The following is a 13940-nucleotide window of genomic DNA, read 5'->3' as shown; positions in this document are numbered from 1 at the left end:
TACCTCTGTCCTTAACTTTTACCAGGCACTATTACCACATTCCAAAGAAATTATAGACAAGTCTGGACCTTGACCAGTTTTGCCAATGGTTGCAATACTGCTATGTGACCACATACATGTGAAGTGCCTTGTACATGTGTCTCAACAACTATATCTGATGTACCCTGCCCACATCACTCAAAACTTTGTAGTAAGCTCCAACTGATTTCTAGTAGCATCTCTATCTCTAACTTGGTTATGGAAGCCAGGGATGGTGGTTCTGTTCATGTGACATGTTTGAAAAGTATGGCTAGGAGCCAATGTTAGCAATGACTTTCAGAACTGGCATAAAAATACCCCTACTCCCTTGCCCCTCCCGATAATTTAAGTACTAACCACAATCTGGCAGCTCCTTAAACCAACCATGAGACCAACCCCTAATGTTTTTAGGCAAATGGTAGAGGAGTGTGAGAATTCAACAGGGAAAAAAATTTTTTTTACAGTTATCAACTCAACAGTGTCATTTTAAAATAAGTGAAAGTAATAAGACATGAATTTACACCTTTTCCCTGTGGTATCAATAAATTCATCAATGTGGGAAAATGTTTTTTTAAAGATTTATTTATTTATTATGTATACATACAGAAGTGTGGGCCAGATCTCATTAGAGATGGTTGTAAGCCACCATGTGGATGCTGGGAATTGAACTCAGGACCTCTGGAAGAGCAGTCGGTGCTCTTAACCTCTGAGCCATCTCTCCAGCCTGAGGGAAAATGGTTTTTAAACCCATTCAAAGGGCTAGAGAGTGGATCAGCATGTTTGAGACCCTAGGTTCCATCTACAGCACTGTACAATTGTTACATAAAGTATCTCAGGAACTTTATCTGAAATAATTTTTGATATCATAACTAGAACATTAATTGTAGAAAATCGTATTCTAAATGAAACAAGAAGCTCAATGCATCTCAAAACAAAAAGAACCACCCAGGTACATCACAATCAAATTGCCAAAACTAGTGAAAACCAGGATCTTTCTCTCTATATGTTTTACATATTTATATTTTATGTGTATGGATGAGTGTCCAACCTGAATATATGTCTGTGTACCACATATTTGCAGTGCTCTCAGAGACCAGAAGAAGGTGCTGGATCTCTGAGACTGTAGTTACTAGCAATTATGAGTTGCCATAACAGTGCTGGGAGTTGAACCTGGGTCCTCTAGAAGAGCAGTCAGTGCACTTAACCACTGAGCCATCTCTATAACCCCAAACCAAGGTCTCTTAAAAGCAATGAGAGAGAAAAGATACACAGACAGTAAACTGCCATGAGGGCAGATAAAGTACATATACAAAAGCCTTTACAGTTAATCAACAGAGGGGCCTATATATCAGACATGAGGGAGGATCCATCTTAGAAGGTGGGTTCCTCAGCAACAGAAGCTTCTCCCTTCATCTTGCTGCCTGTGGGAACCCCCAGCCATTTCAAATTCATTTGAGCTGATGCCATCTTACTTTTAAAAGTTACTGTTGGGGTGGGGGTTGGAGAGATAGCTCAGAGGTTAAGAGCATTGACCTGAGGTCCTGAGTTCAATTTCTAGCACCCACATGGTGGCTCACAACCACTTATAATGAGATCTGATGCCCTATTCTGGCCAGCAGGCAAACATACAGACAGACCACTATATACATAATAAATAAATATATCTAAAAAAAACTTACCCGAGGATAAATTTTTCTTTAAAAGTTACTGTTGGGATAGTGAGACAGCTCAATGAGTAAAACATTTACCACCAATAACTTGATTTTGATCCCCAGGAGCCACATGGTAAAAGGAAAGAACCAACTCTCAATTGACTGTCCTCCAATAAAGCATCATACATGCATGAGCATAGATATATACACAAATACACACATACACATGTAAATAAACAAACAAATTTTTCTAAAGTGTTGGTCAGTGCCTGAGGATGTAGCTCAGTTCACAGAGTGTTTGCCTAGTATGCAAGAGGCCCTGGGTTTGATCCCCACCAGGAGTAGGGCCCCATACCTTTAATCCCCTATGTGGGAAGGTAGAGGCAGGAAGATCAGAAATTCAAGGTCATCCTTAGCAAAAATGAGTTTGAGGCTGGCCTGGGATACATGAGACCCTGTCTGAAATTTAATTAATTAATTAATTAAAATCTTTTAAAATTAGCTTTAAAAAATATATTGTCATAGGGACAAAATTGTGTCAGTTAATGGATGATGGGACATCTGATGGAACTGAAGACAAGGTCATTGGAGTTGTGGAAGTCTCTGGACTTCAATAGTCAGAGGCCAAAGATGAGCAGCAGTTCTTGAAAGCATAGTATCCAGCTATTGGCTGGACTTCGTATAAGTTTGGGACCAGAGCTTTTCTTACAGGAAGGTGAGTTTAACCAGACTTAAAGCTACAAAAGATGGGTGTAAGGAAGATTTGGGTCTGATGATCACCCAACAACAGGAGGAAGGATGGCAGAGAGAAAGAATGCTGTCGGGTGGGCACACCTCTCCTGGGGTTGAGTTGGAATTTGGCTGAAATAAGGCCATACAGAGGCCTGCTTTACAGATCCCCTAGGACCTGCTCTGGCTTTCGCTAGGGAACCTGCACACACATCTCAGGGTGGCCACTAAACTCTGTAATTATGCTGACTTAGCAGTTCTTCCAGGGTTCTGTGGCCTGGTTGTGTTTGTTTACTTCTCAGGTCCTAGTTCCTGGTCTGGGTTGATTTGGCTAAATGTGATACTTACTATTCCTCCTACAGAGGAAGCCTGGGAGGTGCTTATCGGCTTAAAAAAAATCTTTGTGGTCAGTGTATAGGAGGACCCACCACAGTGAGCTATTTTTCTGCACAGCTTAGTCATACCTTTCACCAACTCTGGTTCCCCCGAAACATGTGAAAGGACTGGGACTTCAACTGCCACCTCAGCCACCTCAGCCTCGTTCTCTTTGCTGTGGCCAGTATGAGGACACAGGAGGGACACATCAAAGCTGTGTTTGATGCCCCATTGCATGTAAGCTTGACAAAGTCACTAGTCACTATTTAATTTTTATTAATCTATGAGTGAGAATATCACAGGGAGGCAGAAAACAGATTGTAGAGAAAAACTTGCCAGAAAAAAAACAAATAAACAAACAACAACAACAACAACAACCAAAAAAAAAAAAAAAAAAAAAAAAAACGGTCAGCAGAAGGCTAATGTGAGGAATGCCAGAACAGGGAGAGACACAGGGCACAACTTCCCTCAAGCACTGTTTGGCACTGCTATGGTTGAATTGTATCTACCTCCAAATTCCTGTGTCAACGTCCCAGCCATCACTATTTCAGAGAGTGACCATATTTGGAGACAATGTCTTTAAAGAAGTAATTGAGTTGAAATAAAGTCATTAGGATGGAACCCCTAATCCAATATGATCAGTGTCATTATAAGACATAATTTGGGCAAAGAAACACAACCATAAGAGGACAAGGCAGGGAGAGAGACCCACGAGAATCTTTTTCCTCACAGCCCTCAGAAGAAAACAACCCCACCCACAACACTTAATCTCAGACTATGAGGAATTTGCTGTTACTGAACCAACTGGTACATGATCCTCTGTTACAGCAGCCCAAACAACAAATATAGTATAACCAGGTTTTGTGTGGATGTGTCTGCCTTTGCCCACCTGAGAGATGAGAGAATAACCCAAGCATCTTTGGTAAACTACTTCCACACTGTTTAAGAGAAACATGGCTCCCAACAACCACTCAGTGTAACCAGGGCGCACCAGACTCCCAGAATGATCATGGCCTGTTGGGCATGGCAAAAGGCCTTGGGGCCTGGGCTCTATGCAAACTGCTTCTCATTTTGTGTGAGAATTATGTTCTTTTCTGCCTCAGTTTATTTATCTGAACAAGGGCCCATGGTAACAGTTCTTGATTCATAGAGTGCCAGGAGCCCTATGAGTTTAATGGATACAAAGTGCTTGAAGAAGCACTAGGAGCCATATACTCATTATTGTTGCTGTTATTATTATTTTGAGCCTTTTATTTTTGTTGTTATTGGAAAGTGTCTGTGAGGAAATTCTAAGTAGCTGGCTCTTGGCAATAGCAACACAGAGACCTCACAGCCCCATCCCCCTCTTGGGTGAGGGTGGAGAACACTGAGTTGATTGTGTCACTAGAGGCCATATGAGGTTGGCCTGGTCTCCTTTCCAACACACAGGCTGGGTTTCAAAATGGGACAAATAGCTGTGTGGGCCTGGGGCTGTAGGAAGCCTGCCATGCCACACAGCAGCTTGCTCAGTCCTGTAAGGCAGACTGGGATAACAGGGTACAGAAAGCACTGGTGGGCAGGGAAGAAGTGAGAGGAGGCAATAGGAAGTGATCTTCCCTGAGCTCTGTGTGTTACAGGTTTGTAATTTGTTAACACTTTGAAACAGGGTCAGTTTAGTTCTCCTGTGTCTCTATGCATTCCTTTGTTCCCAGCCTCCCTCTGTTTGAGACTGTCTCCTCTTTGGTCCTGTGGCTCTCAGCCTTAAATGGCTAATGGAGAGCTCTTGTCTCTGTCACCAGCCTGGTGTTTAGAGGGCCGGCTGCAGAGATGATCGCATCACAGCCCCCTCACTATCCCCAAGTCATCTACAATTTTTACTCCAAGGGGACACCTGGTAATGACTGGAAATATTTTAGAGTGTCCCAACTAGAGGGGTTGCTATGTAGATGCAGGTGAGGGGAACTGTGAAACATCCTACACTACCACCACCATAAAAATCTTGCAGCCTCAACAGGGTGTGAAGGTTTATGACTGTAATACCAGTATTGGGAAGATTGAGAGAGGAACACTGTAAATTTGAAGCCAGCCTGGGCAACAAGTCTGAAAGCCTGTCTCTAAAACAACAGAAACAAAACAATCACAGAGCCTCAAATATACATAGTATCAAGTTGAGAAACAGGCCTAGACACAACAGAGATGCAATGTTATTAAAGAGATTGGAGGAATGGCTTGGTGAGTAAAAGCATAGGCCACGTATATGTGAGGACCTGAGTTAGAATTGCCAAACACATATAAAAGCCAGATACAAAAGCCGGGTAGTGATGGTGTATGTTTTTAATCTCAGCACTTGAGAGGCAGAGACAAGTGGATCTCTGTAAGCTCCAGGTCAGCTTGGTCTACCAACTGAGTTCCAGAATAGCCAGAGCTACACAGAGAAACTCTGATTCGAAAAACTTAAAAAAACAAAAAAGCCAGATACACAGCACGAACATCTGTGATGCATGCATCTATAATCCCAGCATTCTTATAAAAAGACTGGAGATGGAGACAGAATCCCTAGAAGCTTGTGGGCCAGCTAGCCTGGTGTATGCAGTAGAAAAAGAACAAAGACCCTGTCTCAAACAGGGTGGAAGGTGAGGCCCCACACCAAAGGTTGTCCTCTGACCTCTATACATATACCCACATTCACACACATGAATATACTTTTGTGTGTGCACACACGCCTATACATGTGGGTGTGTATGCATACACACTCAAAAATAAACTACAGTGTTGTTAGGGTGTTGAGCAGAGGCGTAAGTAAATAATGAGGTTCATGTCTTATGGAAATGCTTTTGCCATAATCATATTAATGTTACTGGTCTTTTCTAAGGACATTAATGCCTTTGGGTCTTTTAAGGATTCATTTTATGTTTTTTTAAATTATATGTATGGGTATGTGTCCATATGGCAGCATGTGCACTTGAGTGCAGGTGCTCACTGAGGCCAGAAGAAGGCATTGGCTCTCTTAGAAATGGAGTTACAGGTCGTTGTTAGTTGCCTGGTGGGGGTGGGGGGAGCTGACCTTGGGTCCTCTGAAAGAGCATTGCTAGTTCTTAATCATTAAGCCATCTCTGTAGCTAACTGCCACGTTTTTTTTTTGTTTTGAGGCAATGTCAAACTATACAGCTTAAGCTGGCCTGGAACTCAAACTAGCTAGCCTCAAACTGTCAATACTCCTGCCACAGCCTCCAAAATGCACCACCACACTCAACACATAACTTTGGTTTGCACTGAACCACTGTTTAAGGAGCACCTTCTTCAAGCTCACAGCACTGAAGAAGACAGACTGGAAAAAAAATAAAGATATCTCAATTGTTCATACTTAGCTCTCTCAAAACTGGCTGCTTAATCTTAGCCCAGTCATTCAGCTTCTCTGGACAGCTACTCCTCAGAAGTAAATTACAAAAATTGTTTTGACTTTGAAATTTACTTCCAACATCTAAACACTGTAGTTTCATCTCAGGGAATTGCTTCCTCTTTAGAGATTTTCTAGTTATATAAAAACCATTATCACTGATTTAAAAAAGAGTGCCTAATCCACATGTCTATCAACCATCATTGGTATGGTAAATTCCTGTACTGACCATGAGATAGAATGTACTGTGAATGTGCAGATATAAATTAATCCTCTAACAATAGATAGAGAAACAGAGCTCTCAGGTACTCAGGTGCTCTAATTTTATCGTTTTTTGTTTTGTTTTGTTTTGTTTTTTAGACAAAGTCTCACTCTGTAGCCCAGGCGACTCTTGAATTCACTTCATGTTGGCCTCAAACTCTTCACAATCCTCTGCATCAGCCTCCTTAGTGCTGGGATTACAGGCATGAGACACCATACCTGGCTACCCAATTTTATTTCTTATGGTGCTATTTACAAGAACACGAATTGAGTCACTGCTGTAACAGGGATGAATTTCTAAGGCATGTAGAGCAAAGGAGCTAGATGTGAATGTATATTTTATGATTCCATCTATGTGAAATTCAAGAATAGGCAAACCTGTGCTAATATGAACCAAAATGGCAGTGGCCACTCTAGCAAATGGGATAAGATAGTGTCCTTGGAAGGTCTAGTAATGTTCAATGTATAGATATACCAAAATTAATGGAAGTAATCTTCCTGAATCTGATTTTTGTATATATTCTTTTTTTTGGATTTACTTATTTTATATGTATGTGTTTTTGCCTGCATATATATATATATATATATATATATATATATATATATATATGTATGTATGAATACTGTATGCGATCCTGCTGCTTATAGAGGTCAAAACAGTGTGAGATCTTCTGGAACTGGAGTTACAGGCAGTTTCAACTGGCATATGGGTACTGGGAAGCAAACCCAGGTCCCATGCAAGAACAACAAGTACTCTTAACTACTGAGCCATATCTCCAGCCCCAAATTTGTGCATACTGTATGTCAAGACAGGGGAGAAAAGAGACAAGTGATGACATATTATATAGATTGGTGTGTCTGCATAAGCATTATCTGAAATAGTATATAACCAGATTATCTATAGGTTAGGGAGTAGGGAGTTACAAGAATGTAATGGAATGAAATGGTCTTTATGTAACCTTGAAATTGTCACCATGTCCATAAATGCCTATTTCATCAAAAATAAGGCATCATTTTTCATTAATATGTAATTAACATCATGATCTATAAAAGAAGCCCATCTCTGCATATGAGAAAGAAAATGTCTGTTGGGTTGCTTCTGAAAACATAGTTAAGCAAAAGACTGATAATGAGACTTTCCCACGTCCAACGTTGAGCAGGGAGGGGCCATACTACAAGGCACTGAAAATAATAAAGTTAGGAGAATAATTCTCTGTCTTCTTCTTAAACACATATTAAAGAGATCTCAAAAAAGTACTAAAAATAAAAAAAGTAAATTGCTTTTATCATGGCATTTTACCTCTTCAACTGGAGTACTTCAACAAGAATCTCCAAAATGTAGGACCCCCTGCCCATAAACATATGTAGGAGCTATCCATTGCTGTGTAATAAATTACCCAAAACACAGTAGTAGGAAATAAGCATATCTTATCTCACTGAGTATCCTAGTTTCCTTTCCTGTTGCTGTGACACAATACCCTAACAAAAGCAACTTCAAGGGAGAAGGGGTTTATATGACATACAATTCCAGATGACAGTCCATCATTGCAGAGAGGTCAAAGCAGTGAAAACTTAAAGCAGCTAATTACATTCACAGTCAAGGGCAGGGAGAGAATAAATGAAAGAATATTTATTGCTCAGATAACTTTCTATACTTTTATGCAGTTCAGTTGCCAAGCTCTGGGAATGGTGCTGCCCACAATGGGCTATGTCTTCCCACACCAATTAATGCAATCAACACAAATCTCCCCACACACCTGCCTACTGGTCAACCCAATCTAGACAATTCATCATTGAGGTGATACTGATTGTGTCACATTAACAATTAAAACTAATTATCATGGTGTTTGGGACACAAATCTGAATGTACCTGAGCTAAGTGCCTAGGTCCCAGGCCTCTCAGAAGATTGCCACAACCTCAAGCCTCAGCTGGGGCTGAGAGATCTGTTGCCAAAGGCACCCATGCCACAACTGGTTTTGGCTCTCAACACAAGGCAGGAATGCTCACGACACAGCATCCCACCCCTGTGCTGGAGTGACTCAAGAGAGAATATATACCCAAGACTGAAAACTCGGTTCTTTATACCCTAGTTTTAGAAGTGCCACATGTTTGTCCCAGCCATTTTATATCCTTGTGAGTCACTAGGTGTGGCCCAACTGCCAAGGGAGAGGATTATGCAAGATTGTAGCAAGTAAGAGGGTAAGACTCAGATTCATTTTACCAAATCAGCACTAGTCTCCTTGGATCATGTGATAGCCAGACACATAACTCTTCAAGTGTCCCCCAGATGTCTACTGCATGTTTGTTCAGTCTGGGATCCAATCAAGGGCCACAAATTTTATTAGGTTCTTTGATCTCTTAGGTATCATTAGATGAAGAATATCCTCATGTCTTCATTCTAATTTGCTTTTATGATACTGAATTATGAAGAAGCAAGGCCAGATAGCTCAGAATGAAGGCCAAGCCTTCTGAGGTAACAACTGTTGTTACCTCTCTTGCTGCAAGAGGAGCTACCTGGACTCAGAGGAAAGAAACCTAAGCAGAAAGCCACCTGAGGAGTAGATGGCCAGCTGCTATCATCCTAGATTTCAGTAGCAGTCTGTTTCACTAAAAGCAAACCATTTCCTAAGGATGAGGCCAAGAGAGGAGGGGCAGACAGACATGAGCTGATGACAAAAGAATTGGAGGAAGTACTTCCCAAATCCTCAGGCACAGGAGACAAGGAAATATTTTCAGATTCTTCAAACCCTTAGTAAACATGTTTCCCACCTTGCAACAGCATTAGGACCACAGTTTAGTGTCTCTTGAAATATCTTCCATTAGTCTGGTCCTTTCTAAATGTGAAGAAGCAGGACCAGAAAGTACTAGTTGGCCCCATCTTACATATCTTGCATCTACACAAGATGAGAAGTAATGTGGCCAATTGTCCTCCCTCATAAGTATGAGGACACATAGTCCTATCCTAAATCTTAAGGCCTGCATGCATGGCTTCCCTAAGATACCTGCCAGATACTGGTTCAGCAGGTAGTCATGTTGGCCTCCTCATAGCTGTGGGGACCCTACTGCCATCCTTACTTCACCATACCTGGCCCCAGAACAAAGCTCCATTCTTCAGATACCTCCAGTGCAGCTTGTCATTCTCACCCTTCCAGAAGAGAAAAATGACATCTTCACTGGACACTTTTCACCCAGATTGAGACTTCCTATGTATACAGGTTTGCTGAACAGATGTCAGCCCATGACTAGCTAATGACTGTTTCTTTGTCCCCAACACTCACTTTTGTGTCAGTCCAACCCCCAAATACAAATGTCATGCAAGCATCCCTCTCCTCTTCTCTCAGAAACTGCAAATTATAATCTTCAATAAAGAAAGCCTTAACATTTATAATTCACATATACCCAATATGACAATTTCAGAACAAGGGCTCCACATCAAACAAATCATAAAAAAAACAAATTCTGGAATGTAAGAGCTGGAAAAATATTTAAAGAACATTTATGGGCTGGGACTATGGCTCAGTGGTAGAGTGCTTACCTAACAGAAAATACACAACCCTAGATTCCACCCCCAATACCAGAGTGGGAAAAAAAGAATAAAGCTACCATCTAAATCAGTAACTCTTAACCAGGGTCAATGTAATCCTTAAGCAAGTGGCAATGTCTGGTGACATTTTGGGTTATCACAACAGAAGGAAGAGTTTCATACTGGCATCAGTAAGTGGAGGCCACAGACTAGGCTAAACATCCTACAGTGAGTCAGATGTCCCTCATGGCCACCCTAAAGTTAAACTGTAAACCAAATGACTTTGTTACTTTCAGAACGAGAAAGCTGAAGTCTGAAAAGATCACAGTGACTATTCCCAGGCTATACAGCTGCAAAATCAGAAGTAGATCCAAGTATCTATTTCACCTGCTTCTATCATTGCTTTGCTCTGTCAAGAGTTGGTTCAGGAGAAGAAAGGATGGGGTCCTGAGGGACCTTGGTTTTGCTGTTAGAAATGGAATCCAGGGTCTCTCAAATATAAAGCACATGACCTAACACTGAGCTACAATACTGACTAGTCTTAATGCTTGCAGCCAACCTAAACCAAAGGAAGAAAATCACAATAAATAAATCACTGAATGAACGATACAACAACCCATCAGGATAGCCCAAAGTCTGAACAAAATGCCATCTTTAACTATCAGTTTGAATAGCACTGTTTCACCAAAGTTGTTGGTGGATGGGTTTCTTCAGAGGGTAAGTTCCAGTGCAGTTGACTGATGCCTCAGCTTCTAGAGACATCAGGTTTTCAGAAAAGAATGTTAATCTCCTCCCTAGGGTGCCCACACATGCCCTGGCCACAGAACAAAAGAAAAGGAATGTAAACAGGGTTGGTGGGAAAGAGGGCATTAAACCCCCCACCACCACGTGCACACACAGGCTGTCACACTGGGACTGAAGTCACCTGACCCCTCCATCTGCCGCTGAGTCATCAAGCCCCTTCCTTCAGCGAGCTAATTATGCAGCAAAGCAATTATAAAGAGTGCTAGAAATTCTGAAGGTCTGGGTTATCTCCAACCCCCAGCTCTTGCTAAATAGCATTTTGTTCTTGGAGATATAGCCATGTTGTAAGTGGCCCATTATCTTTGCAAACTATATTTTATTGTATTTAATTTAATGCTGTTATTTTTAAATTTATTGAAAACATCTGCCTGAAAAAAATACGTTTAAACGCTGGTGCCTTGCAAAATAATGCACACCAGCTAAGAAGTTGCCATTCCCCAGCAAGTTTTTGCTTTGAATGAAATTAGGATCACTGCTGAGAAGCAACCTCTGTGAGAAGAATTAATAAGGATATTTTTATTGAGCCAGCACGATGGCAGAAGGAAAATGGTTTATAGTTATCTTTTCAAAGCGGCTCTTGCTCTTGTTCTCTGTCCTTAGAATGCATGCATTTAGTCGGTACATATTTTTTCTCCCCCTCCTCGCAAGAGGCTCTTATCTTTCTGTTTGGCCCCTGCCCACTTTCTGCAGGTGCCAAGACCCAACTCACGCATGGACCTGCATCAGGCCACTCCCCATCTGATGCTTGCAGGAGGAAGCAGCTGTGGGCAGCACGCTCTGCAGCAGCCAAAGGCCCCACTTTCGGTTTTAGAGTGGCACTGCCAGGGCAGTAGACCACCGACCCAGTCTCCACCTGGAACGTCTCTACTGTTGGGAGCTCCATGAAAAGCATTCAGGCACCACGCACCCCTTACCTGCAGTGCCGCATCTTGCAGCCTGGCCGTCCACCTGGACAGCATCCTAGAGCATCCTTTCTTCAGCCAGTCTGCTGCGAGTGCTGTGACGTCATCAGGAGGCGGGCTCCACGCTGCCACGTGATGGCTTTGGAGTCCTTGGGCTGGGAGCAAGACCGGAGGTCCTAGGGTGGGGTGGGAAGACCCTGGATGTTTCAAAGGAGGCAGGTAACAGTCAGTATGACCTCCTTTTAGAGTGTTTGTCTTGATGCATGCCTATTGCTTGGCCTTGTTTGGAGAGTTAGGAGAAACAGGACACAGGAGCAGTCGACATTATTACAGGTTCCAAGCATATAATAGGATTTCAAAAAAAGGTAGCAATAAGGAGATTATTGTGGAATGGAACACAATCTGGTGTTCTACTTTATCAGATGCAATAAAGAAATATATTTTATGAAAATCAAAAATGACACCTGAAATATGCATGAACACACTGCATTTGAGGTTTGGTGTTCCAAAGTATATAACAAATATTACACTCAAGCAATTCTTGCTGAAATATTCTGCTAAGTGTACCGGTAACTAATACTTTTAATTATTTTCATTAGCTGCATTACATTAGTTTTATTTGCTAAGGGAAACAAAAACAGTGGCACTACACATTAATACTACTCACTGCAATATTTAATTATTTAAAATAAAACACTGAGAACACAACTGTATGTGTCTGTGCTTATTTTTCTTAACTCCTGGGTAAGCCATTTCATCTCTCAAGCACAAGTTTGGTGAAAACAACTCATTATTTCGGTTTATCTAATTTTTCTGACATTCTGAAGTGAGTCACTTTACTATTATAATGTACATTATCGTTTTCATTCACAGTAAAACAGCCTTTCTTTAAAGGCTTTTAGAATATTCCGTGATCAGTTCATAAATTGGAACTAGCACATTTAGAACTTAAAGCAGTTCATGTATAAAATCTTTGTTGTTTGCCAAACCACATAAATGTTGTGGGGATGTAAAAGGGCAATGGTGGAAGCTCTTCATTTGTACCCCAATTTCACAGGGATTGTCTTAAGTTTAAATCACAATTATAACTTTCCTTTTGCTCACTCTCCTGAAAGACACGTTATATAGATTGTTTTACAAGCAGGCATGAGGTAAGTTGGCTGGCCACTTATTCCAACAGCTTTTATTTCCTTCTATATTTAACCCTGTCCCCTTTACCACCATTACTTCCAGATTAACCACATTTCTGCTCACACAGTCAAACTCTAATTTAGATTAAATACAGCCCTTGCCTTTGTCAGCAATCTATTCTTGTCAAGATCATATTTTTGTAAATTGACAGTGGTGGTGTGGATTTCTAGGTCACTGCTCTCAGGTTTGTTTCCCACAGTGACAAACAACTCACCTTTACAGCCGTGAGGTTCTCGATACACAAAGCCAAATTGCTACTGCAATCCCGGGCTCCTTTGGGCTGAGGGTCTGAAGCACATGGAAACTACCAAGTTCATTTCTCTGCCAGAGGCAAATGTTGATTTCAGCCTCAGGCTCACAGAGGGCCCAGGAGGCAGTCTGGCAGTGTCACGTGTTCAGCTCAGCCACTCAGCCCAGCCCTGCCCTCCTGGCCACCTCTTGGCTCTGAATGATACTTTGTAATGTTGTCGGCCTTCCATCCTCGGTGGAAAAGTGTCTGGAGAGAACCGTGTTTCTCCAACACAGGACGCCCCACCTCCAGTGGCTGGTGCTCCCTAGTCGTAGTTTCCCGGGGTGGGGGCGAGAGTGGAGGACTGCAGCGCATATAACTCACCCTGCTGCCCACAGCTTTCCTTTGTGTTCAGCTTGGCTGAAATGACTAAATGCCTACACCTTCCTCATCTAGGGACATTGAAAAAAAAAAAAACAGGTTAGTTTCATCTTCTCTTTACCCATCTTCTTTTTTTTTTACTTTCATCTTCTCTTTGCTCAATTGAAAGCAAACACCCCCCACCAAACACACACACACATACCCTATACATACAGACACCCTTTCTGTCTCTCTCTTACACACACATATACACTTTCTCTGTCTCCCTCTCTTAAACACATGTACACACACTTTCTGTTTGTCTCTCTCTTACACACACACACACACACACACACACACACACACACACACACGAACAACAGACCTAAAATGGGGCAATGAAATTCCAACAGAATGAAATTATTCTTGTAATATCTTTTACCCTCAAATACCAAAAGAGAATAAAAGTTACTATGATGGTAGATGCTTAGGAAGAAAAAGACATTTGTACAAGGTTAA

At 41.6% G+C, this 13940-nt stretch overlaps 1 protein-coding gene across 3 annotated transcripts in view; it reads right to left on the bottom strand.

Annotated features, from left to right (window-relative positions):
* The window catches only part of Clcn4 (chloride voltage-gated channel 4), a 65607-nt gene extending 52394 nt beyond the window's left edge, over window positions 1-13213 (bottom strand). For 2 of the 3 annotated variants that reach the window (XM_036174422.1, XM_036174424.1), the window contains exons 1-2: window positions 13047-13213; window positions 11654-11838 (exon numbers count right to left, since the gene is read on the bottom strand). In XM_036174422.1, the coding sequence (XP_036030315.1) occupies window positions 11654-11667 (14 nt within the window). In that variant the 5' untranslated portion in view covers window positions 11668-11838; window positions 13047-13213. The remainder of the gene's footprint in view (window positions 1-11653; window positions 11839-13046) is intronic. The other variant, XM_036174423.1, reaches the window with a different exon arrangement.
* Between the last annotated feature and the right edge of the window lie 727 nt (window positions 13214-13940).

The sequence above is a fragment of the Onychomys torridus genome, chromosome X, assembly GCF_903995425.1.
Source record: "Onychomys torridus chromosome X, mOncTor1.1, whole genome shotgun sequence".
NCBI classification, from domain to species: Eukaryota; Metazoa; Chordata; class Mammalia; order Rodentia; family Cricetidae; genus Onychomys; species Onychomys torridus.
This window is presented reverse-complemented; position numbering and strand designations above follow the sequence as displayed.